Source organism: Myripristis murdjan, chromosome 3, assembly GCF_902150065.1.
Source record: "Myripristis murdjan chromosome 3, fMyrMur1.1, whole genome shotgun sequence".
Lineage (NCBI taxonomy): Eukaryota > Metazoa > Chordata > Actinopteri > Holocentriformes > Holocentridae > Myripristis > Myripristis murdjan.
This window is the reverse complement of record NC_043982.1, coordinates 45,375,573-45,390,670: the sequence shown is the minus strand read 5'-3', so window position 1 is coordinate 45,390,670 and position 15,098 is coordinate 45,375,573. Positions and strand designations below refer to the sequence as shown.

At 43.2% G+C, this 15,098-nt stretch overlaps 1 protein-coding gene across 1 annotated transcript; it reads left to right on the top strand.

The window, feature by feature from the left end:
* The first annotated feature begins 4,847 nt into the window (after nt 1-4,847).
* LOC115357261 (putative gonadotropin-releasing hormone II receptor) lies at nt 4,848-10,313 on the top strand. The gene is made up of 3 exons (XM_030048681.1): nt 4,848-5,393; nt 8,772-8,976; nt 9,829-10,313. The coding sequence occupies exons 1-3, from the start codon at nt 4,848-4,850 to the stop codon at nt 10,311-10,313; spliced, it is 1,236 nt and encodes a 411-aa protein (XP_029904541.1).
* Nucleotides 10,314-15,098: the final 4,785 nt, after the last annotated feature.

Sequence of the window (15,098 nt, the reverse complement as noted above, 5' to 3'; positions counted from 1 at the left end):
GAAGTGTCCTTGAGCAAGATACAGAACCCCTCACTGCTCCTGAGGGAAAGCGAGGCACAGAGCCAGCCCGTGGCATAAACAGGCTATGTGGTTGTTTAGGGCCACAACCAGTGTTGTAATGTAACAAAGTACAAACACTTTGTTACTGTACTTAAGTAGAATTTTCATATATCTGTACTTTACTTCTTTATTTATATTTCTGACAACTTTTACTTTTACTCCACTACATTTCCAAAACAAAATGTGTACTTTTACTCCGATACATTTCTCTTAACCATCTTCGTTACTCGTTACTACAAAATAAAAGTTGAGTTGGTGACGTAATTCCTGATTGTTATCATTTCAACCGCGGCTGCCAAGTGTGAAGAAGAAGAAGCTCCGCCACCGGACACAGTGGGTTACCCGGCTGCTCATATATGAATCTCCGCAGGCTTTCTATGTTTTTTCGGCAGCATCTTTGTGATTTTTTGTGCATTCGTTCAAAGACAGGGTGACATATTTTAGGCCATTTTCGTCGTGGCGAATGCTGAAGGAGTCGGTCTTTAATTCGCGGTGGCCCTCGTTCGCCCTGCGTCCCAAATGAAGCTGCACGTCAAACCAGACTTTACAGTCAAGCCCCCAAGGTGTGTCTGAACTTGGTGCCTGAAAGTGCTTCATCTTCTGGCAGTCTGCCTCGGTTATGGCTTGGTGGTGGGAAGATTTGTCACGTCCTTCTCGGCGGAGTTTCTTTACCACACCGGCGAAAACACTGTTGCTGGTGGTGAATTCAGCGTCTTTTAACAGACACCAAGCAGCTCCTCCAACCACTCATCCAGGCTCAGGCCACCCAGCAAATCAAAATTCACCACAAAGTCTGACATTTTGTTTACAAAAGTCTTGAAACAAATGTGACCTAACGAGGAAGTGGAGCGCAGAGTAGTTGGTTGCTAGGCAATGCTCTGTCCGTTTACACTGGCGCAGGGATATTTTGTGCTGCGGTCTGCCAGCGGGTTACACTGATTTTACAACGGCATGGAACGCGGCTCAGCCAATCACATTTAAGGATGGGAAGCAGCCGTTTAATAATTTCAAATAATAACTCGTGCTCATGACAGCTGTGTTGTTGCCAGTTGCCAAGTTCAGTTTGTCCAAACAGGGAGGCTGAGAGACAGAGAGCTGTTGATGGTGACAGAAGTTTAACGGTAATGTTAAAAAGTTGAAGCTTTTTTCTCCTGTACCCGGGTTGCTTTTACTGTAAAGAAGCCACAATAAATTCATTATCAAAATTCTAACCGCTCACTTTGTTTAAATACTTTTACTTCTAATACAGAAAATATCAGAAAATTACTTTTGATACTTAAGTACAGTAAATGTCAGGTACTTTAAGACTTTTACTCAAGTAATATTCTAAAAGGTGACTTTAACTTCTACCAAAGTCATTTTCTGGTGAGATACTTGTACTTTTACTCAAGTATCGCTTTCAAATACTTTATACAAGACTGGCCACAACCACCAGAGGGGCCACACACTCACTGTGACTGTGTGTTTCTGCTCTTACCACAGACTGTATCAATATGCTCTTACAAACACTGCAGTGTTGGACTTTACAAATAAAGACGTGTTGTGGCTGTTAAATGCTGCTAATTAAGCCTTTGTTCACCTTTCCTGCTTCCGCGCTCAGAGCGTAGTCGGAACGCACCGGGGAGACCTGTACTCTGCCATTACAACATGCTTGGCCCCAGTCACCAGCTTTACCGACACACACTGTACCATCGCTTAAAGGGGCCACGGCACCTGTATAACACCTTGATTCCAGCTGCAACATGGGTCCTAAATGGAAATTTAGTAGTGGCGCTCAAGGGCGAAAAAAGAGAAGATTGGAAAAGGAAAAAAATGGCGAGGGATAAAGGTTTGTTATTGTTCGTTGAATCAGATACCCACTTTGACTGTATGGCTAGCTTTGGTTATTAGCTAAGCTAACTTACTTAGCCTACCAATGTGTTTTTATAACATTAAAATTTGTATTTTGCCACAATAAGCCACAATAATTTAACCTGGGAAGCTGTCTAGTAAGTAATGAATGTTATGTGTTTATGATTTTAGCTGAAATAGCTAAAATCATTAAAACAAGCTTGTTGATTTCTTGCTCTTTGCTTGCTACCTAACGTTAGCTAACATGAGCAGGATGCATCATCATTTATGATTCATAAAAGCCACAGTGGGTTTGTTAACCAGCACCCAGTGTTTTCTTACAACATTAAATATTGGTGTTTTGGTTTATTAGGTTATTTGTTATTATAGCTTTGTAAATGTAAATCTATGTAGATCATCTTCAGCATCTTGCTTTGAACAAGTTTACACTTTTGCAGTTTTAACTTTATTTTGAATATTTTGCACTCAAGTTGATTGTTCATTGTTATTTATTTGGGTTTTTCTATCTGATTTGTTGCTTTTATTGTTTCAATATGTTCACTTTATTTAGCATTATGAATACTTTTGGTTGGGTTTTGTAGCTTCTCAAATTATTTTAATATACATTGTTTAAAATAAAGTAAGAAATTGTTGTTAATTCATTTGTCCATTTCTCATGTTTGTGTGTGTGTGTGTGTGTGTTCGAATTCATGCAATTATGAGCAGTGTGTGCGTGATTTCATGGTTGTGCTGGATTTGTTTTGGGGCCACAAACAAAATCTTGTTTAGGGCCACCAAAGTCCTAGGGCCTGCTATAGGCACCCTCTGTCATCAGTGTGTGAATGGGTGAATGTGAGGCAAACACTGTAAAGCGCTTTGAGTGGTCAGTAGACTAGAAATGCAGTCCAGTTACCATTTTGATCAGCTAACATGTAACATGTACATGTAGATTACCTGTCAGATGATGGTTGAATCCATTTTGATTCAGTAACATTGTTTCAGTGCATAATCAAGTAAAATTTTAATGTAGATTCTCATTTAGATGATGGTTGAAGCAACACTGATTCAGTGTCAGCTGTGGTTGAAAATCCAACATTGATTCAATGTAAAACCGAGGGGACACTTTCTGCATAATTTCAATGTCGAGTTTCAACGTGGATTCAATATTTCTGCCTGACCACATTTCAACATTGTTTCAATCACATTTTGCTATCTGGGTAGTTTCAGGCTGAGGAAAGTATTAAACATTCATCTTCTCATTTCTCCCTCACATCCAGATTCAGGACCAGGATCAGAAACTCTTTTCTTTATCTGACGTGTTTGTGAGCCGGTGCCTCCTGTCTGGCGGCTGCAGCTCCTTACAAACACCAGGCTCCTCATGTTAACCCACTTTCCTGCTCCGCGTCCTCTCCTCCCGGTGGAAGCAGCTCCAGGTCAGTCTGCTCTCAGGTCGGTGACGCTCCCGGGACGCGGGCACGGCCGCGGCTGACGCGCACAGCTGCGGGGGCGCAGAGCGCGTCGTGCGTCCGGAGGCACACCGGGCTGACGGACTGACGGACTGCGGGCTCTTCACTCACCGAACCGGGCTGAGACAGCAGAACCTGCCGGGAGTCCAGCTGGGTGATGCGTCAGACCAGGACCGGGTTTCCATCAGGACGATTTCAGTTTGACTTCTTTTATTACAGGAAACACACCTGCTCATCAACAATATGGACATAAAGGTAAGTTGCTGAATTTGCTGTATGGATTTGTACACACGTCCTGTTTATGTTAGATATTGTAGAAAAGAAACACATAGGCTACAAAAATCCAGTGTTTTAATACGTGCGCATTGTATAGTGAAGCAGGCTGTGAGGAAACCTTTCCTCAGTCTGCAGGTTTCCCGTTTTCATTCATAATTTTAAGATCCGAATTCAAGAAAATACAATTAACTCATCTGATCTGACGTCAGCTGTGCGTCCTGAGGAGGTAAAATGCTGATGGAGCTACACTGGCAGAGGTGCTAGAAAAAATGCGCCTCATTACTCAAAAGACGCATCACGATAAGTTTTTTTTGTTATCCGTTGTCATCATTATCATTATCATATTAATAATTTACCAAAGACTTTTAATGCTGCGGGACTCAGTCAGTCTACATGATATTTATCAGGAAAAATAAGGTTATATTTATGTTCATAAAAATGAATTGTACCGTCCACAGTGGTGCATGTCAGAGCTGAATATATTTTAATATTACTTGAAAGAAAAGGAAATGAATGAGTGAGTGAATGAATGAGTGGTGTGTGTGTGTGTGTGTGTGTGTGTGTGTGCTGGTCATGCTGGGTGAGCCTCCCCACACAAAACACAAGAACTCCTGAATGAATCAGAGGCGGATCCGCTCAGTCCGCCGCGAACTGACCGGCTGCTGCCGCAAATTAATTAAAATCTGCACATGATGCGCTTTGTTGGAGGCTGTCATCGGTACATGTCAGTCACACACACGCGCGCGCACACACACACACACACACACACACACACACACACACTATTGGTAGTATGACGTATTAGGGCTACTGTGGGGAAAAAAGAATTATGGAGCTGTGTGTGTGTGTGTGTGTGTGTGTGTGTGTGTGTGTGTGTGTGTGATATTCTGAGAAAAAAAAATTCTGAGATAAATTTACGAGTTATGAAATTCATGAAAAAACAACTCATAGAATCTCAGAATAATCTGAGTTTTTTTTTTTTTTTTTTGTAAATTTGCAAATTCAGTATTGGAAATTCTGAGTTTTTTCTCAGTATATTACAATATATATATTTTATCAGTCACTGTATTACTCCTGTAGAGATCTCTCTCTCTTTCTCTTTTCCCTTTGTTTTTTTGTTTACAGATAATTGAACCTCCTGCCTTTGGCTCCTCCAGACTTCACTCTCTCTCATGTGACTGAGCAACATGTTTCCTCCTGTATGAGGATAAGAAGATGAACGCCTCCTCCCCTGAGCCTCCAGTCACTATGTATCACCAGAGCCCGGGACGTGACCTCAACTCCAGCTGTGATTGGCCGGCTCCTCACTGTGACTGGACGCCGCCGGGCGACGCGCCGCGCCTCCCCACCTTCTCCACGGCGGCCAAAGCCAGAGTCATCATCACCTTCATCCTGTGCGGCGTGTCGGCCCTCTGCAACGTGGCCGTGCTGTGGGCGGCCAGCTGCCACAAGCGCAAGTCCCACGTGCGCGTGCTGATGGTCAACCTGACGGCCGCTGACCTCCTGGTGACCTTCATCGTGATGCCCGTGGACGCCGTGTGGAACATCACGGTGCAGTGGCGGGCGGGCGACCTGGCCTGCCGGCTGCTGATGTTCCTCAAGCTGCAGGCCATGTACTCCTGCGCCTTCGTCACCGTGGTGATCAGTCTGGACCGGCAGGCGGCCATCCTCAACCCGCTGGCCATCAGCGAGGCCCGCAGGAGGAACAGGGTCATGCTGACGGTGGCGTGGTGCATGAGCGCCGTGTTCTCCGTCCCGCAGGTAAGGGACACGGCAGGAATTAAAGGAGCATCCCGGTGATTTTTAATTTTTGGCCCGTTAACATTTTGCATCTCATCAAACCATTTATCAAATCCTGCAGGAGCTACAGATTTCACCACACAGAGTCAAAATGTGAGTTTGTGGTTGAAGCAGCCGCCTTATCATGTTCTGCTTCTCAACATTCAGAAACCACACAGCTGATAATTGGCTGTGGAAAGCAAAACGTTTCCCCGCTTAGGGACTATTTTCCCTGGCGGAGGAGGAGGAGGGAGCGTTTCAGTGTGAAAAAGTCCTGAAAAGCCAACAGTGCTGCTGCTTTGAGGAAAACTCATGTGGAGGACTTTATTGGGCTGATGGAAAACTGGAGTGAAGAAAGTGTGAAGGCTCTGAAAGTTCATGTTCATATCGTAGTGGAATGAATGGAAACCAGCGGCTGGAGGAAAGGGAGGAGGAGTGATGTGGCAGCTAGGGATGGGATTTGATAAGATTTTAGCGATTCCGATTCCATGATTGAATCTGTTTATCGATTTGATTCTTTAATGATTGTCTTATTGAATCTCACTGCGCAAGGGGAAAGAAAAAAAAGTACAAATGGATTTATTTGTATTAACTTTCTTTTATATCATTGTTTTGTTAAAATGCCACCACTCCTGTCCATCCAAATGACTTTTACACAACTACATTCGAGTGTTCAAATTATTGAAATATTTATTTAATAACTCTACAAAACTGTACAAAACAAATATTTATTTTTTTCTCAGTCTGGGTACAGAAGGATCAGATGCAGGTAGCATTTGACTGGAGAAGTTCTGATGCTGCCTGCTACTGGGTTATATTGCTTGATAGCTTAACAGATGACACACTAGCTTTAGCTGCACTCCTGCTGCTGCTTGCTTGAGATTCATTAGCGTTAGCGTCTCAGCGTATCGAAAACGTGACATTCCTGCAGAGCAGCTGCCTGCTGTGTGGACAGATGTTTCTGCTGCTAGCTCTTCCTCCCTTTGTCCAAATAGAAGTTTTGCAAGCGGCTCTGTTGTCATTCTGCGTGAAGTATAACCAAACTTTTTATCGCCTCTGCCTCAACGCCGTGCTGTCTCTATGGCAACGCGGACCACTGAGAACCGGTTGGTTCTCGAATCCCATCCCTAATGGCAGCTCTAAAATCCCACTGCTCGCTTTGGGAGGTCAGCAGAAATGTTTTGGAGATATTACACAAGCAGAATCACTGGGACGGTGCTTTAATTACATCCTGGATGCTGGATCACATGGACCAGCTTCTGTTTTGTTTTGGTTTTTTTTTAGTGTAAATAATATGAAAGGACAAGTGTCCTCATTAGCGTTTCAAGACTCATTGCAGACTGATGAAGACGTCAAAACATCAGTCCTTTCATATTTGCGCCTCATGAAACAAATCTAAGATGATCCATGAGCTCCAGTTTCCTCCTCCTGATGTCATGCTACAGTCCCCGTCCTTCATCTCTACCAACAGGCTGAAGAGTGTCTGTGAGTGTCTGAGTGTGTGTGTGTGTGTGTGTGTGTGTGTGTGTGTGTGTGTGTGTTCCCCTCTCAGCTCTTACAGCTGATCTGCTTTAATGAGACGAAGAGACTGATCACTTTGACAGAATGGACTCAGGCAGAGCCACCGGTCATCTGAATGCAGACCACAGGATGTCTCCGTCTGTCTCGGTGGTCTCCATGTCAGATCAACTGTGATGACGACAGATTCTTGAGAGAGAGAGCAAACAAACGCCGTCAAACAACAAGTGTCATGACAGTCAGAAACAGGGCGGAGTCGTCGACATACTGGAGGACAAAAGACAAAACAACTGGATTTCATGTCGGGGTGTCGGAGTCCGTCCTGATCACAAATCTCACTTTGTGGAACACGTCACACGACACGATTTGAAGACGCCAGAACCACCAACTTCATATTCAGACATGAATTTGTCGGCCACAGTTTAACCGAATTTTTGAAGTTTTGCATTTTCAGTTAGTTTTTAACTTTATTTAGTTTTTAATCTTTGTTTTCTATTCAGTTTAGTCTCAGATTCCAGAGTGGGTTTGCTGGTGTCAGTTTAGCCTGAAATAGTATGAAATTTGACAAAACATTGTCAGCAAATGAGCAATCAGTTAAAAAAATATAAAGATAAAATGAAACATTGCTGGTGCCCCGGTGGCTCACCGGTTAAGAGTGCGTATCATGTACCAGGGCTTAGTCCCGATCGCAGCGCCTGGGGTTCGAATCCGACCTCTGGTCTTTTGCTGCACGTCATCCCCTCTCTCTCCCCTGCCCTTCCTGTCTCTCTCTACTGTGACTGTCAAATAAAGGAGAAATGCTGAAAAAATAATCTTAAAAAAAAATTACAAGAAACATATCAGAAAATGAGCACATGAAAATCAAACTTGAAAATGAGCCAAAAATATATATATATTTTAAAAAGGATGCTAATATTATTGCCATACCTTTTAAAAATGATATGTTTAAAGGTCAGATCAGTGATTCCGGATCAGACCAGAGTTACTACTGATTTGTATTTTTCATTAGTTTTTATTTTTTAATTTGTTTTTAATGTCTGTTTCCAGTTCAGTTTAGTTTCAGTCTCCAGAGTGGGCCTGCTGGTCTCAGTTTAGTTTTTCTTGTTGAAAAACGGTTCAATTTGAGTTGAGTTGCTCTTCTTCTCCTGCTGCTTGTGACCAAACTGACCAACAGCAACACTAAAGAACACAATATTGTTTCAGTTAGTTTGTATTTTTTTTTTTCCAAAAGTTATTTTAATTTTAATTTCAGTTATCTAAAATGTTTTTTTTTTCCACACCAACTTTTGGTTTTCACTTTAGTTTCAGTGAGCTTTAATAACCTTGGCATGAGCCCTGTTGGTTGCACTGCTGCTCCCATTGGTCATGTTTTATTTATTTTTCATGCTTAGATTGTGAATTACGGCATGATTTTCGTGACTGTGGTGGGACTGTTTGTGTGAACAGAGCTCTGTTTGTTGAGCTCACACATTTGACTAAACTGACAAAGACTAAAACTAAAAACATTTTTCTATATTTTTATTTTATTTTAGTTCGTTTTTTTATTTATACAATGTCGTTTCAGTTAGGTTTCATTTTTTTCCAAAGTCTAGTTTTTATTTTTGTCTAAGGTGACTATTTTTTCACACCTAGTTTTAGTTTTAGTGAACCTTGCAGTGAACCTGTGTTGAAATCGAGCTGAATCCATGAGCTCTGACCTTTACCAGCGTTACAGGCCCGGTCATGACCCAGTTTGTCCTTACATGGTATTTCCAGTATCCTCTGCATGTGTGTGGACTACAGGCCTCCATATGTGGCAACAGACGGCTAATCCTATCATCTTTTTTCTCTTTAATTCCCCAGATGTTCATCTTCCATAACGTGACCATCACCTACCCGGAGAACTTCACCCAGTGCACCACCAGGGGGAGCTTTGTGACTCACTGGCAGGAAACCGCCTACAACATGTTCACCTTCTCCTGCCTCTTCCTGCTGCCTCTGGTCATCATGATCGTCTGCTACAGCAGGATCTTCATCCAGATCTCCAGGAAGATGACGAGGGAGAGCCGTAAGTTGCCGAGTCTTGAGACCGAAGCCCAGCTCGGATTATCTCGCTGACGAGCAGATCGCAAAATCTGTGATGGACGGACTTTTTCTAAAAATACGGAAAAAAAGAAAAAGAAAACGAATGCTCATTTGACCTGCTGACTGACAGATTGACAGCTTCCCAACCAATCAGATTCAAGAGAACATCCTCTTTCGTAGGCTGAGGTGCACTCCCCCACCTCTGAAAATAGCACCACAACACTGTGGGCTGGTGTACGACGGCGTATTCAGGCCATTGTAGAGACAGAAAAAATTATGGACCCAGGGGAGGGGGGTAATATTCTGAGAAAAAAACTCAAAATTTCCAAGATTAAAGTTGTAAATTTAGGCGAACTAGGTGACTGACAGAGAATAAATCCATTATAATTTTGACAAGCTGTTAATTAATGACAAAAATGAGCTGATTCAAGCTTCACTAAGATGCTACGAAGCTGAGATTATCTTCCTCTTCTCCGTTCATATCTTTAAAAAAATTAATAGTTTGGGTTTTTTTTGGCGTCTGGCCAGACTAACGGATCAGTCTCAGGATCAGTCATTTCTATGACTCCTACTAATTTTTTCTGTAAACAGTGTTGCGTTGTGACATCATGTTGGGGTGTCCGCATTTGCATTAAATTGAGGTCGCGGTTGCCTTATGCACCATGACTCACTACCTCGCGAAACTTTTAAACTTAACCATAGTTGATCTGAGACGAAGATGAATTAATGAAATCGTAATCACATTAATTGACAATGAAAACAGTCATCACCTGCAGCTTTAGTAGTGACCACCACCAGCTGTGCTTTACTAACAGATGGTCTGTCTTTCCTCCAGTGTCGTCCAGTGAGGTCCATTTACGATGCTCCAAGAACAACATCCCCAAGGCGCGAATGAGAACTCTGAAGATGAGCGTCGTCATCGTCATCTGCTTCATCGTCTGCTGGACTCCCTACTACCTGCTGGGTCTGTGGTACTGGTTCTTCCCGGACGACCTGGAGGGGAAGGTCTCCCACTCGCTCACCCACATGCTCTTCATCTTCGGGCTCTTCAGCGCCTGCCTGGACCCCATCATCTACGGCCTCTTTACCATCCGCTTCCAGAGGGGGCTGACGAGGTACTGCCACAACGCCGCTGTGATGTCAGACCTGGCCGTGATGGGATCGTTCAAATGTTCTGCCACCGCTCTGCCTGCTAAGAGACACGCGGCCGCCGTTAGCACGGGCGGAGACGGGAAATCCTCCAGCAGCAGCGGTGTGACGGACTTCAGCGAGGCGGGAAGGGAAACTTCACTTCACTTCAGTGTTGAGAGTTCAATATGATGAGGAGAGAAGTTGGACTAAAGACCTTTGCCCACCAAGTCCTTATATTTCGTCTTTCACTTTTGCACCGACACTTTTGTCCGTCATCAAAGTTTCCAGAACAGGTTTGGTTTTCTGTGTTTTTTCGCAGCAAGCTTAATAAATTGATGGAATAATTCAATAGACCGTCAAGAAGGTGTGAACACTGCATGCATGAACCGGGCACTGAGGCCGCACTGAGCCAGCACACTCGACCGGATCTGCTGGGAAACTCTGAGACTGACAGCTCTGCAGGCTGATCCCAGGCCAGCTGCAGGCCAGGACCTGCTGTGTGTGTCACTGTGGTTTGAGGCTGCGGACTGAGGATCTGCTCGTACAGCTGAAAGGCTCAGCACCTCAGAAACTGAGGTGAACCCGAGGCACCCTGGTAGCTCACCGGTAAAGAGCTCATACTCAGTGTTCAGGCTGAGTCCTGATGGGTTTGGGTCCGACCTCAGGCCCTTTGCTGCACGTCACCCCCGTCTCTCTCCACTGTGACTGGCAAATAAAGCAGAAATGCCAAAAAAATATTCTTTAAAAAAAGAAATTGAAGTGAACCCATTGAGTTTTTGTGGTGATCAGCTGGAGCCACTTTTCCCTCGGCACAGTTTGGGTTTGTTCTGTTAGCCTGACGCCTCCTCGTGATCGAATGGAGCCGATGTTTTCTTTTTGCCTCGTATTGAGAATTTTGGCAAAGAACAGAATAATAAAACACATCGGACTCAATCTGCAAGGTTTCTGTTTGTAACGATTTTTATTGGATGATGGATTAAAGAACTACGCGTATGAAAAACCCAGACTTGGTGTGCAGAGGACCGTCATCACACTGTTGTCGAGCTGTGCACCAGAACAAAAGAGGAGTAATAAGAATAACGGCGATCAGGCGGTTCAACACTGCAGTTCAGTTTGTACTGCAGATTTTGGGTCAAGATTTTGGTTTCAGTTCAGTTTGTTTTCTACATCAAGGAGGGAAAAAACACTACCACTTCCAGTGTTCTCAATATTTTGTCTTATTTGGAAAAAACACTTTTTTTTCAATCAGAGATTTGGGATAACAGTTTGAAATCAACAAATGTTCTACTAGACTATTTAAAACAAACATTTAAATACTGTCAGCATGCCATTAATTCAAGAGTCATTGCGGATGTGTGCACTTGTCATCTTCCAGTTCAAATACACTGAACACTCACGGTCAGGTAAGTCTCAGTCAGGTGAGCCTGGGGCTGAATTGTGTATTGAGCACTTTGTTTTTTCACGGTTTGGTTTTACACTCCTAACAGCGACTGCTATGGACAAGATAGATGCTGCTATTGAGGCTGCTGTAACTCACCAGTAAAACCAGTATGTTGGCATGGCTGCGTATCAAGGTTGACTTAAAGTCCCCCTTCAGTCATTCATAAAGACCTCTAAAATAATCTCTGTTCATCAGTATTGCATATTCAGAGGTTTATTCCATGAAAAACTTTCCTTTGTGCCTTAAATGTAACTTTAAATCTTGCCCTCATTAAAAATGCACATAGCAGTGAATATGAATATGCTAAAATGCTGGCACACCGGCTCGTAACCAGAGCTCTGTTCACACAACCAGGAAGCCCCGTCCTGCAACAGTCAGGAATATTGTGCCATATTTGACAATCTGTGCATGAAAAAGTTTTACTTTTCCAGCAAATCTCTTGGTTCCACTAATATAGCAGACATATCCAGTTGGTCTTGTTGCTTTTTGGAGATTAAACACAAGCAACTGCAGAAACACGACCGGCACAGCTGGTGCAACATTTGAAGGGACATAAGAAAACACATTTTGAGTGGAGGGGGGCTTTGAAATTACTTTAGACTCAGGCGGAAATGTTGGGAAAAATCAAATCCCACTTCTCCATGGAAATCGGTCAGAGTGGAGGCAACGTCAGACGCGTAACGAGATGACAGTTCAGTCGGATATCAGGCCAGGAGGAAACCAGACAGAGGACCAGATGCTTCTTATGGAACTGCATAATTTATTGTTTGCAGGGTCATCTGTTCACTGAACATAATATATTTACTTCAGACCAACACCAAAAATGCACGCGTGAAGCAAGTGTCATAAAAAAGCCGCATCGCCGTGTTTGTCTCTGTGTTACACAGCAGTTTTATGTCCCAAACACAGCAAAACCTTTTCTGAAGTGTTTGAAAATGAATGTTTTGATGTTTTCCTGCGTTGTATTTGCCTTGGAGTTTGGGTCTGGTTTGCTGTATCAAGCCTTGGTTCACCGGGCTCTGAAACACGGAGCCAAATCCAGAGTGACAGAGCTATAGATAGGCCTGGGGACAAAATTAAAAATTGAAGGAAGTGACTGTGTTGTGTGGCTGCTGGTCTATTAGAGCGCCTCAAAGGAGCGTGGAGGTAATGTGGAGCTGTTGGTGAAGTGAACTTGAGGTTGAGAGTTTTCGTCTGCAGCTCCAATAAAATGACACCTGAGACTTTCACTATGTATTTATTAGGGTTGGGCAGTAATACGGTATCCTGGGGAAATTAAAAATAGCAACGGTATCATTTATTACCATGACATGAAAATGGAGCTGCTGTGTAGCTCCAACTGCAAATGTGGATGAAGCTGTGAGCACAGTTTGGTTTAGGGAAGTTGCAGCCAAAAATGGAAATTCTTCAAATTACGAGCCTGTCCCTGAAGCAGCCACCAGCTGACCACTGAGAGGTCAGTGTGAATAGCTATAACTGTAGAAGATGAGTCATTACAGCAACAGAAATATGCCTTATAACTAGTTATGCCATCTTGAAATTAAAGGAATACTCCAACATTTTGGGCAAAATCCCCTTTTTCCAACTTCTCCAGACTGAGACCAGATGTTGGACACCATGTTCACCTCTGGGCGTCCAGAGGTTCAGTTCCTATGGGTAGCATTTCCTGTTAGCTTAGCATAAAGACTTGAAGTCTATGGGAGTCGTTAGCCTGGCTCAGTCAAAGTGAAAAAATGAACCTTCCAGCAGCTCTGGAGCGGTCTGATTCACACAGTGGATCATGTGGAACTGAAATAACCCACAAATAAGACAGCCTCAGAGTTGCAAGGTTTATTTTTTTCACAGGTTTATTTTTTCAGTGAACACAAATTCTGCATTTAAATTCTTGCATCTAAATTGGTTGGTAATACCGTACACTTGAAACCTGAGATCCGCCTCGCAGCAGCTCTGTCTTTGTGAGGAGCTCAAGCTGTGCAGCATGCCGCCTCACAGCCAGCTGGTACAACAGGAGGAATCTGCATTTTTCCATGGGAAATAATGAGGTTTTTGCCAGAAACTCAGTCTGACCAGCTCTTCAGAGCTGGTCAGACTGGAGAGAGCTGGGACAAGGAAAAGATTCAAAGGTGCACTATGTAAAATTATCAATGGTTGAGTTACGGTGAGTGAGAACCGTTTTGACTCATCTGACACAAAAATGAGGAATAAGCACGTAATTATAATGAGTGAGTTGGTCCGATGATGAGAACCAGATCCATGTATGTGTTTATCTCACTTTATTATTATTATTTTTTAAATCAGCTGTTATTTTGCCTAGTGCACCTTTAATCTTGAACAGTGAATGCATGCACACTCTTGCATTAATCATAATCATGTTTGAATTGTGTTAAAACCTAGCCAAATAATGGGGCTTGTGTGTGTTAACGAACATGAAAACTCAGAGTGAAGTTCAGCGGCAGGAACCCGCCGGCTGCGTGCAGAGGATTTTCTGGGTCATACTACAGTGACCGCAGCTACAGTAAACTGGGTGAGAAATCCCCAGATTAAAGCTAATCCATCATCTGATCATGTTGTCGCTCAATCCGTTTATTCTGTGTGAACGATACGTCACCACAGCACAACACAGCGGGTACCATAGGGGGAAACTGGGGTAAGTTGAGCCAAAGGGTAAGTTGAGCAACCCCCTTTTGCTAGGAAACGGTAAAAAAACATTGATCATTTGACCAAATATTTTAGAGGAAGGCATCATTTCATGGAGTCTGTGAAGGTAAGAACCACATGGGTATACGGGTATATGGGTATACAGGGATACAGCTCAACTTACCCCATACACGGGGTAAGTTGTGCCACGAGACCACTTTTTTTGGACATGCTATATTATGGAAACAGTTATGTTTACACTCATTCTGTTTGTTTGAAGAGATGCGCAACATCCTGAAATATATGCAGATATATTAGTTAGTGACAAAACTATGATTGCCTTGATGTCGTGATCCTAAATATGAAAAATGTCTCATCTTACCCCAGTCTCCCCTACCTCTCCCACTTTTTACTGTAAGTCCTGGTAAAAGTGACTGTGAACTCTTTCTGCATCTCAAACTAAAAAATAATAAAGATGTGAAAATAAACTGTTCCTGTTAGCTGCTGCTCTTGATGTTAGCCTTTACTGTTTGAATTAATGCACGACTACAACAGAAAGCTTTTACTGTCATTGTACAGCTCCAGTGACATTAGGGATGTGTTGTGGATTTCTTGCTTCAGCTTGGCCGGTTGATCTTCAGATCTTCCAGAACTTATTTTACCAAAAATGACCCAAACAATGAAATAAAACACAGTCAAGCAGAATGTGGTGCAGAGTTTACGATTTACTGTAAAGGCAGCAAAGGAGCATAAATACAGCAGAAAGAGGCTGGTTTATGAACGCAGACGCTGGGTGCTGCCTTGGATGTCATGGTCTTTTTCGTTTGTTGGGCGCCCCCTACAGACCCAACTCAGATGGTATCGCTCTACTTCACAGAAACACTTTCATGGCCAGT

Excerpts from the sequence above, each read along its gene's own strand:
- LOC115357261 (XM_030048681.1), top strand. The coding sequence starts at position 4,848 with ATGAACGCCTCCTCCCCTGAGCCTCCAGTCACTATGTATCACCAGAGC. Across the intron at positions 5,394-8,771 it reads CCGTGTTCTCCGTCCCGCAG|ATGTTCATCTTCCATAACGT; the intron begins GTAAGGGACACG and ends TTAATTCCCCAG. Across the intron at positions 8,977-9,828 it reads GAAGATGACGAGGGAGAGCC|TGTCGTCCAGTGAGGTCCAT; the intron begins GTAAGTTGCCGA and ends TCTTTCCTCCAG.